Below are 14,725 nucleotides of genomic sequence, written 5' to 3'. Positions count from 1 at the left end.
GTTTAAAATTAAATAAAAATAATAATAAATAGGAAAAGAATTTTCATAAACAAGTCAATGTTGAAGAATACTGTGAGAAAGAAAATCCAGTGAGTGCTCTTACAAAATCAGGCCTGAAAAAATAGCCCTGAAAAATCCCCACTGCTCCACTTCAGCAAACCTTTTGTTGAGGTTTTCTGGATGGGGAAGGGAATAACCACTATCAGGACATTTGTAAAACATACCTGTAGAAGTTAAAGTCAAGATGGACTTAATTTATTCTGACAATTGATGTAGCAACGTAGACATCTCTTAAATTATTCATCTTTCCAATAGAAAATTCCCTTCCTGGAGAGATCAGGATTGAATTAGGCCCAAGTTAATTCAAACGCAAATTTATTTAAACAGTAAACACAGAAAATAAATTTTGTCCTTGCATAGGTCTGCTGTAGAGTGTGTGTTTTAAGAAAATATTTACATCTGTATTTTTTTTTTTTTTTTAGATATTTTTTTCTGACCTGGTTGTTAAGAATCCTTTTAATGAAATTCAGCTTGGTTTCATAAATAATGCAAAGCTTGCTTGTGATTAGGTGAGCCTCCTCAGATACCCAGAGAGAGAGAAAGGATATTAATACTAATGGCTAGCAAGCCGTTAGTATTGCCAGGAATAAGCAATAGCTACACATTTTCCAGGTGGAGAGCTTTGCTAGGTTATAGAGTCAGCGAGTCCCTGTAAATATCAGCAGTCTCCTTCCTCAAGGATTTGGGGCTCTTTGCTAACATAGAACCTCTTCCCTGACTATAGTTGGTTCCTCTTCCTGAGCATCACGTTTCTGCAGCTCCAAGTTGGTTCTTGGAGCACAAGGCATAGTAAAGGCCTTTTCTCTTATAGTGCTTCTGTTTCTCTTTACTTCTCTTCTTACTATTCACTTTTGTTTTTAAAAGTTCAGGGTGGACTTGAATTCTTTTCTGATTTGAAGGAAACAAAAGAGAAAGAGAAAGCCATTTCTGTAGTCAGTGGCCTTTGAAATACATGACTGTTCATTTAAATGGCAGCGGGGTCATGAGTGAATATAAAATTCATGGAGTTGGGCTTAAAACTTACTGGAGATGACCGGCTGCTTGCAGAGCAAACAGGCACTTTACATGGGTGATCCCATGGTGTAAGGTCTTATTGAATTTAGCCTGTCCTTTCCTTTAGTGTTTTCACCTCAGAAGTTCATTTCAAGGGCTCAGAGCCTTAAAGAAATAAGAAAAAGAGAAAGTCTTAATTATCTCCTCTAAGAAAAAGGAAGACACATGTCTGAGATATGCTTTCTGTTACTGCTTGTTGTAAAGGAAATAAGGAGTATGGAAATTGACCTCATCACATGCACTGGACAACCCTTAAATCTTTTGATGGTTACAGTGCTTTGCTGAACATACAAAGCAAACAAAAACCAAAGCTTCTTTAGAAGAATTCGAGTCCTGGCTGTGATGTGCTCAGCAACCACTTCCAAAGTATTTCTTAGACACAGGCTTCTTAGGACACTTTTCTGGGCATAGAGTGAAGGAACAGGTACAGAAACATATTTCGCCCTCATCATAGCCTCATATCTTCTAAAGCATCTCAGAGAGAGCACCAAGCGCTTTTCTTCCAGGAACTAAAGTTGGATGTGATGGGGCCAGTATGAGAGACCCTTAAGTTGTCTGTGCTAATTAAATGTGATCAGAGAGAAGCAAACAACAGCCCATGTGCTGGGTCAGTGTGCTTTCTGCCAGACTTCCTCTAAAGATCTCTCTCCTAACAGCCTCCAAAGCTTCTTTGAATAATTAGGGCTTTCAGACTTTGGGAGGATGTAATATTCATTTGAATTGATTCTAGCCCTTGTCAGTCAAGAGGAATATTACAGAGTGCCTTCCTGGAAATATTAGTTCTGAGGGATGTTTATAGCTGCTCTGTAAGGGAGTAGGGAAGGGTCAAATAAACTTAAGAGACTCTGGGTAGAGCAAAGATTAAAAAGCTGTGCAACTTGTCTTCCCTGTCCTTTTAATAGGAACCTTTTCTGTTCCAGAATTAAACTGATCTTTTTAGAAGGTACGGAAAAGGGAGCAAGCATGGCATTTTATTGTCAAGGGGCTTGACAAGTACAGATCCTATTTTTATTACTTGGGCATTATCTTGGCATTTCTACATTAAAAGCCAGCTCCACCGGCTTATTCAAAGTACTCGGTGACAAAGGTGGAACAAACCTACCAGACTGCTAACTATGTCCACTCTGAATATATCAAAAACAATTACATCATGGAGCTGTGTGGATTTGGCGTCTTTATAGTTTTGAGTTTAGGAAATAAATTGGTTCCCTTCCTACCTTAATCAGTATAAATTTGATACACTGATGTCCACCTCATACTCTTTTACATTTGCTTTTGAACATTAGGAATGCTATTTTTTTACTTCATCTTACCTTTGTTTTTTTCTTTTTTTGTCTTTAAGTATTCTAAGTTCTTAGTATTTTCTGTCTGAGACTGTACCGGGATAGGTGGAACCAAACTGCAGTAGGAAGGGGGAAATGAGATAAAATAGAAAAAAGAGAAGAGGAGGCATTTTGGAGATTAAGTTTAGATTTATGGGGTCACATTATATATCATCCTTTCTCAGTCATGGCAGTCTTACTAATGCTCCAATCCAAAGATGTTTATGGGCCAGGTGTGGTGACTCACGCCTATAATCCCAGCACTTTGGGAGGCTGAGGCAGGCGGATCACCTGAGGTCAGGGGTTCGAGACCAGCCTGGCCCACATGGTGAAACCCAGTCTCTACTAAAAATACAAAAAATAACTGGGAGTGGTGGCGGACACCTGCAATTCCAGCTACTTGGGAGGCTGAGGCAGGAAAATTGCTTGAACCTGGGAGGCCGGAGTTGTAGTGAGCCGAGATCGCGCCACTGCACTCCAGCCTGGGCAACAAGAGCAAAACTCCTTTTTTTTTTTAAGATGTTTATAAAGATTCCTCCTCAAAGGATCACTCAGCATCTGGTATACATAGTGCATCCTGCACAGGCAGCTGGTCAGAGGCCCCACCAGGCCACAAACTCAGGCTAGAAACTTAGCACCTGAGGCAAGGAGGGTTTTCTATCACAAGAAATGGAAAGCAATCTTATTAAATGTCTTTAACCCTGGTAGATCCACATACTATTTATTCTTGTACTATTTAATAATTATTTAATTATAAATATGTGCATCCTTGCCCTAATTATATACTTTCACCTGCAAAAGTCGTTGACCAGTAAGATTGTACACAAACCATTCAAGTACAAGAATAATTCAGTGTTTCATTTTGGCTGTTCATACCTAGGGAAAAAAGAACAAGCAAATTGTGCCCAACTTAGAAGTTTCTGAACCATCACAGCTTAATATTTTTAACTTTTCAGGTTGTATCCACGCCATGCAAGTGCGCTGAACAACCTTGGAACACTGACGAGAGACACAGCAGAGGCAAAGATGTACTATCAGAGGGCTCTCCAGCTCCATCCACAGCATAACCGGGCCCTTTTCAATCTGGGTAATCTTCTCAAGTAAGTGGGACATCGATCAGGTGGCCTTGTGATTCCAAGAAACCCTTTCCTTCTCAACACTCATTTGATTGTGCTGCACTTGCCTCTTGCTGGAGCTAAGTAATTAGGGTTTTCAGACTTTGGCAGTGTGTAATATGCATCTCAGTTTCTATTCCTTATCAGTCAAAAGCTGTATTTCCCAGAGTGTCTTTCTGGAAATAGTAATTCTGGAAGACTTTCATAGATTGTCTCTAAAGGAGTAAGAATGGAAAAGTGTTACATGGTCAGATAAATTGAGAACATGCTGAGTTAAACAGATTGTTTATTTATGGAAAGAAGCCTTAATATGCTAATATTCTTTGTGAATCTTCAAGAAGGGACTGTGGGATAGTCATTTTTGTCTTTTCTTTGTGTGTGTGTGTGTGTGTGTGTGTGTGTGTGTGTGTGTGTGTAGAGGGAAGGCATTTTCCAAGACAAATATTCCATAATATACTTTGGGAAAGGCAGCATTCTCTGAAGTTATAGACAAATAGTTAACCATACTTCAACCTAGTTTGTGTTATAGGTGAGAAATAAAGTGAGGCTTGCTGGAATTAGTGGTGGGAATTAGTACTGATGACTTTGGTGCTTAGGAATAGTTCTCAGACATAACCTCTAGTGTTTGCATTTTACTTGCTGCCCTGATAAAGGTTGATAGTGTGATTGAAGTTACTGAAGACTACAATAAAGGGTGCTTTTGCATCTTGTGTGTTTATGAATATAGTCTAGGCATGTTGGTGATGGTCCAGACAATGACAGTAGTAATAGTGGTGGTAGTTATGGAATTTAGCTTCTAAACTTAAAAAAAAGAAAAAAAGCAGGTTAACAAACATCAGAAATGGAAATTTAAAAGGTAAAAATGACCAGAATTGGAGCGTAATAATATGTTTATCTAATCCACATGGTTGCTGAATTGGTTTCCATCTCTTAGCTTCTAGAGGGCACATGTGGCTGCCTCTCTAATACTTTCAAGCTAATGGTTCACTTAGTCCTTTCTTCCTCTACCTAACAGGATTGTCTCCATTGCTGAGTAACTCAGTATGATGCATTTTCTTCACCTTCCTTTTATTCCTTGACTCTTACAGATTCCCATAGATACTGAATCTTTTTACTAATGTACATATTAATGCATGTTTTTTAAAAATCTCATTTGAACAGAAACCTTGGAGCGAGTTAATCACAGAACAGTCTAATATAGTATAAACTGATAGGTTCCATCCTAGGTCTGAAGTTTTATGTGTAAGAATGGCTTTATCCACATGCCTGAACACAAAATCAAGGAAACACTACACAAAAATAAATGAATGCCAAGAAAATACAATGAAATAAAGTGAAAGAAATAAAGTAGAAGTCAGAAAACTAAATAAAATTAATTTTTCAAATTCGATAGCATTGTTAAAATTTGATAAAAACTGAGAATGATGAAAAACAACTGATAATGGGCTGGGCATGGTGGCTCATGCCTGTAATCCCAGAACTTTGGGAGGCTGAAGTAGGAGGATGGCTTGAGGCCAGGAGTTCAAGACCAGCTTGGCAAACATGGTGAAACCCCATCTCTAATAACAATACAAAAATTAGCCAGGCATGGTGGCACGTGTCTGTAATCCCAGCTACTTGGGAGGCTGAGGTACAGTAATCAGTTGAACACAGGAGGCGGAGGTTGCAATGAGCCAAGATCGCACCACTGCACTGGGCGACAGAGTGAGACTCTGCCTCAAAAAAACAAGCAAACAAATAAACAAAAAAGAACAAACAAGGGCATTACATGATGATAAGGGAGCAATGCAACAAGAGGAGCTAACTATCCTAAATATAGTTGCACCCAATACAATAGCACCCAGATTCATAAAGCAAATTCTTAGAGACCTACAAAGAGACTTAGACTCCCACACAATAATAGTGGGAGACTTTAACACCCCACCGTCAATATTAGACAGATCAATGAGACAGAAAATTAACAAGGATATTCAAGACTTGAACTCAGCTCTGGACCAAGTGGACCTAATAGACATCTACAGAACTCTCCACCCCAAATCAACACAATATTGATTCTGTTGATTCTTCTCAGCACCACATAGCATGTATTCTAAAATTGACCATGTAATTGGAAGTAAAACACTCCTCAGCAAATGCAAAAGAATAGAAATCTTAACAAACAGCCTCTCAGGCCACAGTGCAACCAAATTAGAACTCAGGATTAAGAAATTCACTAAAAACTGCCCAAATACATGAAAACTGAACATCCTGCTCCTGAATGACTACTGGGTAAATAACGAAATTAAGGCAGAAATAAATAAGTTCTTTGAAACCAATGAGAACAAAGACACAACGAACTAGAATCTCTGGGACACAGTTAAAGCAGTGTTTAGAGGGAAATGTGTAGCACTAAATGCCCACAGGAGAAAGCAGGAAAGATCTAAAATCAACACCCCAACATCACAATTAAAAGAACTGAGAAGCAAGAGCAAACAAATTCAAAAGCTAGCAGAAGACAAGAAATAACTAAGATCAGAGCAGAACTGAATGAGATAGAGACACACACACACAAAAAAAAAAACCCTTCAAAAAATCAATGAATCCAGGAGCTGGTGTTTTGAAAAGATTAACAACATAGATAGACCACTAGTCAGACGAATAAAGAAAAAAAAGAGAGAAGAATCGAATAACACAATAAAAAATGATAAAGGGGATATCCACACTGATCCCCACGAAATACAAATACCATCAGAGAATACTATCAAACACCTCTACACCCAAATAACTAGAAAACCTAGAAGAATGGATAAATTCCTGGAAACATTACACCCTCCCAAGACTAAACCAGGAAGAAGTTGAATCCCTGAAAGGACCAGTAACAAGTTCTGAGATTGATCCAGTAATTACATAACCTACCAACCAAAAAAGCCCCAGGACCAGACAGATTCACAGTGGATTCTTACCAGAGGTACAAAAGGAGCGTACCATTCCTTCTAAAAATTATTCCAAGCAATAGAAAAAGAGGGACTTCCTCATAAACTTTTTTGATGAGGGCCAGCATTTCTTGGACACAACAAAAAAAGAAAATTTTAGGCCAATATTCCTGAGAACATCGGCATGAGAAAACTCTCAATAAAATATGCCAAACTGAATCCAGCAGCACATTAAAAATCTTTAGGCCATGATCAAGTCGATTCATCCCTGGGGAGATGCAGGCTGGTTCAAGTATGCAAATCAATAAAGTATCCATCACATAAATAAAACCAATTACAAAAAACACATGATTATCTCAAATAGCTTGCAGAAAAGTCCTTCAATAAAATTCAACACCCCTTAATGGCCTTAAAAACACTCAATGTATTGATGGAATGTTATCACAAATTAATGGAACTAGTGTATTGATGGAACGTTATCTCAAAATAATAAGAGCTGTTTATGACAACACACAGTCCAATATCATACCGAATGGGCAAAAAGCTGGAAGCATTTCCCTTTGGAAACAGCACAAGACAGGATGCCCTTTCTCCACCACTCCTATTTAATAGCCCTCTCTCACTACTTCTATTCAACACAATGCTGGAAGTTCTGGCCAGGGCAATCAGACAAGAGAAGAAATAAGTGTGTTCAAATAGAAGAGAGGAGTTTAAATTCTGTCTGTTGCAGATGACATGATTGTATATTTAAAAAATCCCATTTGTCTCAGCCAAAAACTCCCTTAAGGCTGATAAGCAATTCAGCAGAGTCTCAGGATTACAAAATTCAACATGCAAAAAATCACCAAGGGGCATTCCTGTTTCTTTATTCAGTGATAGACAAACAGAGAGCCAAATCATGAGTAAACTCCCATTCACAATTGCTACAAAGAGAATAAAAACCTAGGGAATACACTTACAAGGGAATGTGAAGGACCTCTTCAAGAGAACTACAAAAACCACTGCTCACAGAAATAAGAGAGGGCACAAACAAATGGAAGAACATTCCATGCTCATGGTTAGGAAGAATCAATATTGTGAAAATGCCATCTGCCCAAAGTAAATTTATTTACAGATTAAATGCTATTTCCCATCAAGCTACCATTGGACTTTCTTTGCAGAATTAGAAAAAAGAAAACTACTTTTAAATTCATATGGAACCAAAAAAGACCCATATCAACCAATGACAATCCTAAGCAAAAGGGACAAAGATGGAGGCATCATTGCTTACCTGACTTCAAACTATACGTATAAGGTACAGTAACAAAACAACATGGTACTGGCACCACAAACAGACATATAGACCAATGGAACAGAACAAAGGCCTTCATAAGTAAAAAAACCACCACACCATCTATAACCATCTGATCTTGACAAACCTGACAAAAACAGCAATAGGGAAAGGATTCCCTATTTAATAAATGTGTTGGGGGGAAAACTGACTGGCCACATGCAGAACGAAATGAGGAACTCCCTCCTTACCACCCCTTATACAAAAATGTAGACGTAAACACCTAAAACCGTAAAACCGCTAGAAGAAAAACCTAGGTAATACACTCAGACCATAGGCATTGGCCAAAGACTTCATTGACTATACACCAAAAGCAATGGCAACAAAAGCCAAAAATTGACAAATGTATCATAATTAAACAAAGGCTCTGCACAGCAAAAGAAATTATCATCAGAACAAACAGACAACCTTTACAGAATGGGAGAAAATTTTGCAATCTATCCCATCTGACAAAGGGGCTAATATCCAGACATCTTACAAGGAAACTAAACAAATTTACAAGAAAAAAAATAAACAACCCCATCCAAAAAGTGGGCAAAGATATGAACAGGGACATTCTCAAAAGAAGACATTTATGTGGTAACAAACATGAAAAAAGCTCATCATCATTGGTCATTTAGAGAAATGCAAATCAAAATACAATGAGATACACATCTCATGCCAGTTAGGAAATGTGATCATTAAAAAAGGTCAGGGAAACAACAAATGCTGGAGAGAATGTGATGAAAATAAGAATGCTCTTTTACACTGTTGGTGGGAGTGTAAGTAGTTCAACATTGTTTGGAAGACAGTGTTGGTTGATTCCTCAAGGATCTAGAACCAGAAATACCATTAACCCAGGCAATCCCATTACTGGGAGTATACCCAAAGGATTATAAATCATTCTGTAAAGACACATGCACACATATGTTTATTGCAGCACTAGTCACAATAGGCAAAGAACTTGGGAACCCAAACCCTAAACAACCATCAGTGATAGGACTGGATAAAGAAAATGTGGGCACATATATACCATGGGAATACTATGCAGTCATAAAAAAAGGATGGAATTCATGTCCTTTGCAGGGAGATGGATGGAAGCTAGAACCCATCATTCTCAGCAAACTGACGCAGGAACAGAAAACCTAAACACCGCATTTCTCACTCATTAAGTGGAGTTGAACAATGAGAACACATGGACACAGAGAGGGGAATATCACACACTGGGGCCTGTCAGGTGATGGGGGGCAAGGGGAGGGATAGCATTAGGAGAAATACCTAATGTAGATGATGGGTTGATGGTGCAGCAAACCACCATGGCATATATATAACTATTTAACAAACCTGCACGTTCTGCACATGTATCCCAGAACTTAAGTATAATTAAAAAAAAAAAAAAAAAAAAAAAAAAAAGAAAGAAAGAAAAAAGAAAAAAAAAAAGTATTGGGTCTGGTGACTCCTGCCTGTAGTCCCTGCTGCTTGGGAAGCTGAGGCACAAGAATCACTTGGGCCTGAGAGGCAGAGGTTACAGTGAGCTGAGATCATGCCACTGTACTGCCTGGGTGACAGAATGAGACTCTGTTTCAAAAAAAAAAAAGGAATGATGGAACTGAATCCTAAACTATTTACAGATTGTGAAGCAGTGAAATATAAAATCAATTGGTGTGAAATTGAATAAATTTTAGAGCTGATAAATTGGCAACATTTGGATCCTAGTATACCGAAACATAAGTCTTCCATTGGATTCCTTTCTGTGTGACTAATAAATTGATCCTATATGGGATAAGAGGAGCCCCTGAAAGAATGAGGAGACTGTAGACTAGAAAATAAAACACATTCAGTGTGCTTCTTTATACATATATTTTATTTCATCTGTATATTTGAGACAGTCTTGCTCATTCGCCCAGGCTAGAGTTCAGTGATGTGATTATGGCTCGCTGCAACCTCTACCTCCCAGACTTAAGTAGGTGGGACAATAGGCATGCCCCTACATGGCTGGCTAATCTTTTTGTATGTTTTATAGAGATGGGATTTTGCCATTTCACCCAGACCGGTCTCAAACTCCTGGGCTAAAATAATCCATCTGCCTCAGCCTCCCAAAGTACTGGGATTATAGGCATGAGACACTGTGTCTGGCCTGCTTCTTTGTATATTTATAGCACAATATAGGTTTGAATTATTGTTAAGTCTACAATTTGTAATTTTCTTTGACCCACCTTAATACACTGCTCTGCTTTTTTCAACAGTCTTTTTCCATGCCCAAATCCCTACTAACAGTGATATTAAAACTAATTGTGTATTAAAAAAAAAAAAAAAAAACAAGAAAAGAAAACAACTGATAATGAAGACAAGTGTACAACTGTAGTGGAAAAAATATTTTGTTCTAAGAGGCTCTTTTAAAATAGCAAATCAAACAGCATGACAAAAATTAGACCTAGTTATTGTAGATAGCTAGATACAGATCTTTATCATGTTGTTATTTCACTCTGCTACTTTTATTATTTCTTTATGTGAAGTTCTAAAGACTTGTGTTTTAATAAGTCATTGTTACATCTGTATATGTCCTCTTTAAGAACCCAAATAATGTACTGGCTATATAAAATCCTGTAAATGTCTTTTGGGGTACCTGGATTATATAGCGCTACATTAAAAAATCATACAGATGAGTATTTTATCCACAGAAGCCAAATGTAAAGCCTTGGCTACAAAATCACATTTCTTGTTAGGAATGCTATTCTACAGTTACGATCATAATATGGTGCTGAATTTGGCTCTACTTGAAAATAATGGCAGATATTCTTATAAGTTTCATTTTGCCAAGGCCTGAGCAAAAGATGGATGCTCTAACTTTCCTTTTTCATTTCACATCTTATCACTGCTAACATCTTAAATTAGTACATGTGAGTTAAAAATGTGTTTTGGAATTTGGCACTGACTACTTTTCACAGTAAGAGGAGTTATTGGGTAACCAACATAGGATTTTTTTCCCCTCTCTTTTTTAGTAAAATCAATTTTTGATGATGATCCAAATCAACAACAATGCTTTACATTTGTATAAGACTTTGCTGTTTCCTGAGTGCCTTTTTTTCGTGATGCCCTTCCAATGAGTCTTTACAGTGAATAGGAAGGAAGAGAAAGTAAGATCCTAAGAAGTTAACAGAGGTCCAAACAAGTTACCCTTGTTTACCTCCTCTTGCCTGTTACACCATAGAGCCAAGTGGCTCTTATCATTATTTCAGTCTGCTGGATTATATGACTGAGCTAACACTGAAATGCTTTCCAGTTTACAGATAAGGTTCTTTTAATATTCATTAGTTAATCTTTAAAATGATGTATTAGGAGATATATTGCCTTCCTCATCACCATTTTACTGGTGAGGAAACCAAGGTTCAGAGGTTTTCTGTGACCTTGGCTCAGGCTATGGCACAGCCAGGATTGAATCCCTGCCCTTGAACACCTTTTCCTGTTCACTTTCCATTACCCATGTGCCCAAATAGCTTTCCAGTCCAAACATTACATAATATTAAATTGTCTAATGGCATGGCCTTCTGGGAGAAAGGACCACCCTGCATCTCTCTTAAAGAAACAGCAAATTTGATTTACATCACCCCGAGGTTATGTTGCTAAGTAACAGAGAGAGGTGACCCAGAAAACAGCACTTAGATAACTGAACTTTAGTTCTGCTTACCTTAATACATTTCTGAGCCATAGCAATGGGTCAAAAGCAAGAAGAGGATAAAAACACTTTAAATTTGGTTTGATTTAGTATGTTTTACTATTTATTCACTTTAAGATGTATACAATATTGATTTCTCCATTGAGTTAACTTTTGAGTTATTGAGTTAACTTTTAAAAATTGTATCCTTCTTTATAATCTGGAACTTAATGCTCATTCTGAGAATCCAAGTTATCTCTTTAGATGTGAACAGTTTATCTTTCATAATCCCTGAGAGGAAGCACTATCATTATTCCTGTTTGATTAATAAGGAAACTAAGGTTTGGAGAAAATAAGTAACATGCCAAAGTCCCTTAATGAGGAAATAGGAGACACAGAATGGAACCTAGATCTGCCCTGTCCCTTCTGCCCGTAACCACCACAGTCTACTGCCTCCTTGTGGCCCAGCTGAAAACTGGGCTACAGCCTGCAGCACCACTGCCCAGTAGAAATGAGAGCCATACATGTAATTTACATTTTTTTAGGTAGCTATATTTTGAAACATTTTAAAAGTGAAATTTTAATAATAGACTTTATTTGAACCCTAATATATTCAAATTATTATTTTAGCATGTGATTAATATTAAAACATAATTTTTAATATTTAATGTAAAAAATTGAAAATATTACTGAGATGGTGTGCATTCTTTTTTATTAAATGAAATCTTTGGAATGCAATGTGTGCTTTACACTTACAGCACATCTCAGGCCAGTCATATTTCAAGTGTTCAACAGCCACATGTAATTTGTGGCTACTATATTGGACAGCACAGATGTTTATTAATATCCTTGACTTTGAAAGAAGTATGAGTCTTTGTCTAGGCCAGAAGCTCTAAATAAGATGTGACCCTGTCAGAGCATCCAAGCAATCTTATAGCAACTCATTTGAATTCTTGGAATTGTATGACAGACGGCTTTAGACTCATTCATAGCAGTAGACTTCACTGAGTGTTATCCAAATATATCTGGCCCCTTTTATGACCATTTCACTGGACTTTGCAGCTACTGTGTTATGATGCTGTGCAGCACATTTACAGTGTGAGAGGTTGATAAGAAGCAGCTTTCCATGCCAGCATCTTTCTTCGTTTATGTTAATTCTTGTTGGCTTTGCTTAGAATTTAAAATGTCAAAAAAAAAAAAAAAAAAGAGAGAAGAAGAAGAAAGAAAATAGGCAAGATTAGCATGAACTTTTTATGGATGAACAGAGCGGAAGTCCCTGATGGCTCAAGAGAATACAATAGAATATTTAAATTCAGGATATGGGAAAAATATTTCTGTGAATGCTCGGTTAAAATAGCTGTTGGTATTTATTACTCAAATGGAATATAAAAAGAACTTCTTGAAGAACCATGTCATACCTCCTTTATTGCCAAAACTACCTTTTGTTCACATAATAGAATATGAGTGTTATGTAGGTATTACAATAAATCTTACAATCAAAACTCAGAGGAAGATGTAATAGAATGTCCAATAATTGAACTATATAGAAGATGAATTTGACAACAGCATATATTTGATTTACTTTAGTCTGATCCTTTAGAAAATTGAATATCTAAAAAATATTAGGAGACAGAAATTAGGGTAACCATTATCTTTAAATGCTAGGGATCTATTTCCTCACACCTTTGGCACTAGCCACACAACCTTTTATTTCATAAAAAGGAAGTTGATACATTCAAGACAGTAGTTTTTCTCCACCTTTTAACTGAAGCCCCAGAGAGTAGACAATGCCAGCCACATGGATAAAGAAAACTTTTCGACACCCTTACTACCACATTAGTATATCAGCTTCAGATGGGCATTTTTTGTATCCTCTTCTTAGTGTGAAATTCTACTCCCCACTCTCCACCCCTGTGGTAGTGACCTGTTCCCTCCACCTTTACTTACCGCTAGTCCCAATCCCATTACACTTGTTCCCCTTCATCTTTGTCCAAATCATGTGTGTTTCTCTCCAGCTCTTTCTCCCTGCTCTTTTAAAGCCCAGTCCAGCATCTCATAACACCATCCCCATCACTGCCATTTCACAATTTCTTGTACCTTCTTCCATCATCCTCAGGGACTTGAGCACCAGGGCAGTGACTCTCCATTGCTCACCAAACTATGCTGTCCTCTTCAGCAAGTAGATCCATCACCCAGTTCCTGGGCTTCTGTCCCTTCAGGGTCCCCCATTTATGCTCTACCTTGGCATTTACCAACATGGCCGGGCCACTGGCTTTTTGATTATGCAGACTTTGTCGTTCTCTAGCACTTGAACTCTGAAATGTTCCTCTTTGAGCTTAACCTCTTACCTCTGTCCTCCCTTCGCTTTTCCCCACTCTCTCACTCCCACTGACACTTTACAGGGGTCATGATTATGACCTGCCACCTCCTCGCTCGTCTCTCTGCTCAGTTGCCTTCTTTTAAGACCTGAGCATCAGCATAGCTTCCGTGACAGGCACTATTCTCCATTCCCTCTTTCGACACTTTAGAGGGGTCATGATTATGACCTGCCACCTCCTTGCTCGTCTCTCTCCTCAGTTGCCTTCTATTAAGACCTGAGCATTAACATAGCTTCCATGACAGGTGCTATTCTCCCACTCCCACTTTCTTGCCGGCCCTGCACTTGATCACTGTTAGAACCTCTCTTCTCTCTGATCTTTGTGTTCATAGTTTATAACCCTATCTCTGATTTATCTGATGTATTCAGTAATGCACATGATATCAACTTAGACTCTTTCATGCTTTTACCATCATTTACCTGCCTGACCAGTCCAACCCAAGTTACTTCACTACCTGTATTTTGCTTCCTCGAGACCGATATTTCTCAATGGTTTTTGTTTTTTTTTTTTTTCATTATTATACTCACCTCTTTTAAGGAACCTTTTTAGATATTTTTTCTTATCATTTTTCTCCCCAATTAAACACTCAAGAATAAGATTTGTTACATAGGATTGAGCTTGGAAAGACCACAAACCATTGTAATGTCTATGATTATTTCTCACCACCACCATCCCCACCCCAAGAAGCAATTTTCACTCCTGTAGAGAATGTAGGACTCTAGACTGTCATCCAATATATCAAATGATAGAGGGAAAAAAAATACAAATCTGAGTTGAATGGGTTCCCTACCTGGAAAACAAAACCATGATTAGGGGTAAGAGGTGTTGAAAATTCATTCCTTATGGTCTTTTATGATATCTCCTGTTTCCCTAATGCATGCATCCTCTGTTCCCCTCCTCAGTGCCCTGTAAACACACCCA

At 37.9% G+C, this 14,725-nt stretch overlaps 1 protein-coding gene across 1 annotated transcript in view; it reads left to right on the top strand.

Moving 5' to 3' along the window:
• Positions 1–14,725, top strand: part of TMTC1 (transmembrane O-mannosyltransferase targeting cadherins 1) — a 291,686-nt gene that overhangs the window by 225,484 nt on the left and 51,477 nt on the right. Inside the window, 1 exon segment of the mRNA XM_017875607.1 lies at positions 3,392–3,535. Within this exon segment, the coding sequence (XP_017731096.1) occupies positions 3,392–3,535 (144 nt within the window).

This window comes from Rhinopithecus bieti, unplaced genomic scaffold (genome assembly GCF_001698545.2).
Source record: "Rhinopithecus bieti isolate Rb0 unplaced genomic scaffold, ASM169854v2 scaffold_7884, whole genome shotgun sequence".
Taxonomy (NCBI): domain Eukaryota; kingdom Metazoa; phylum Chordata; class Mammalia; order Primates; family Cercopithecidae; genus Rhinopithecus; species Rhinopithecus bieti.
This window is presented reverse-complemented; position numbering and strand designations above follow the sequence as displayed.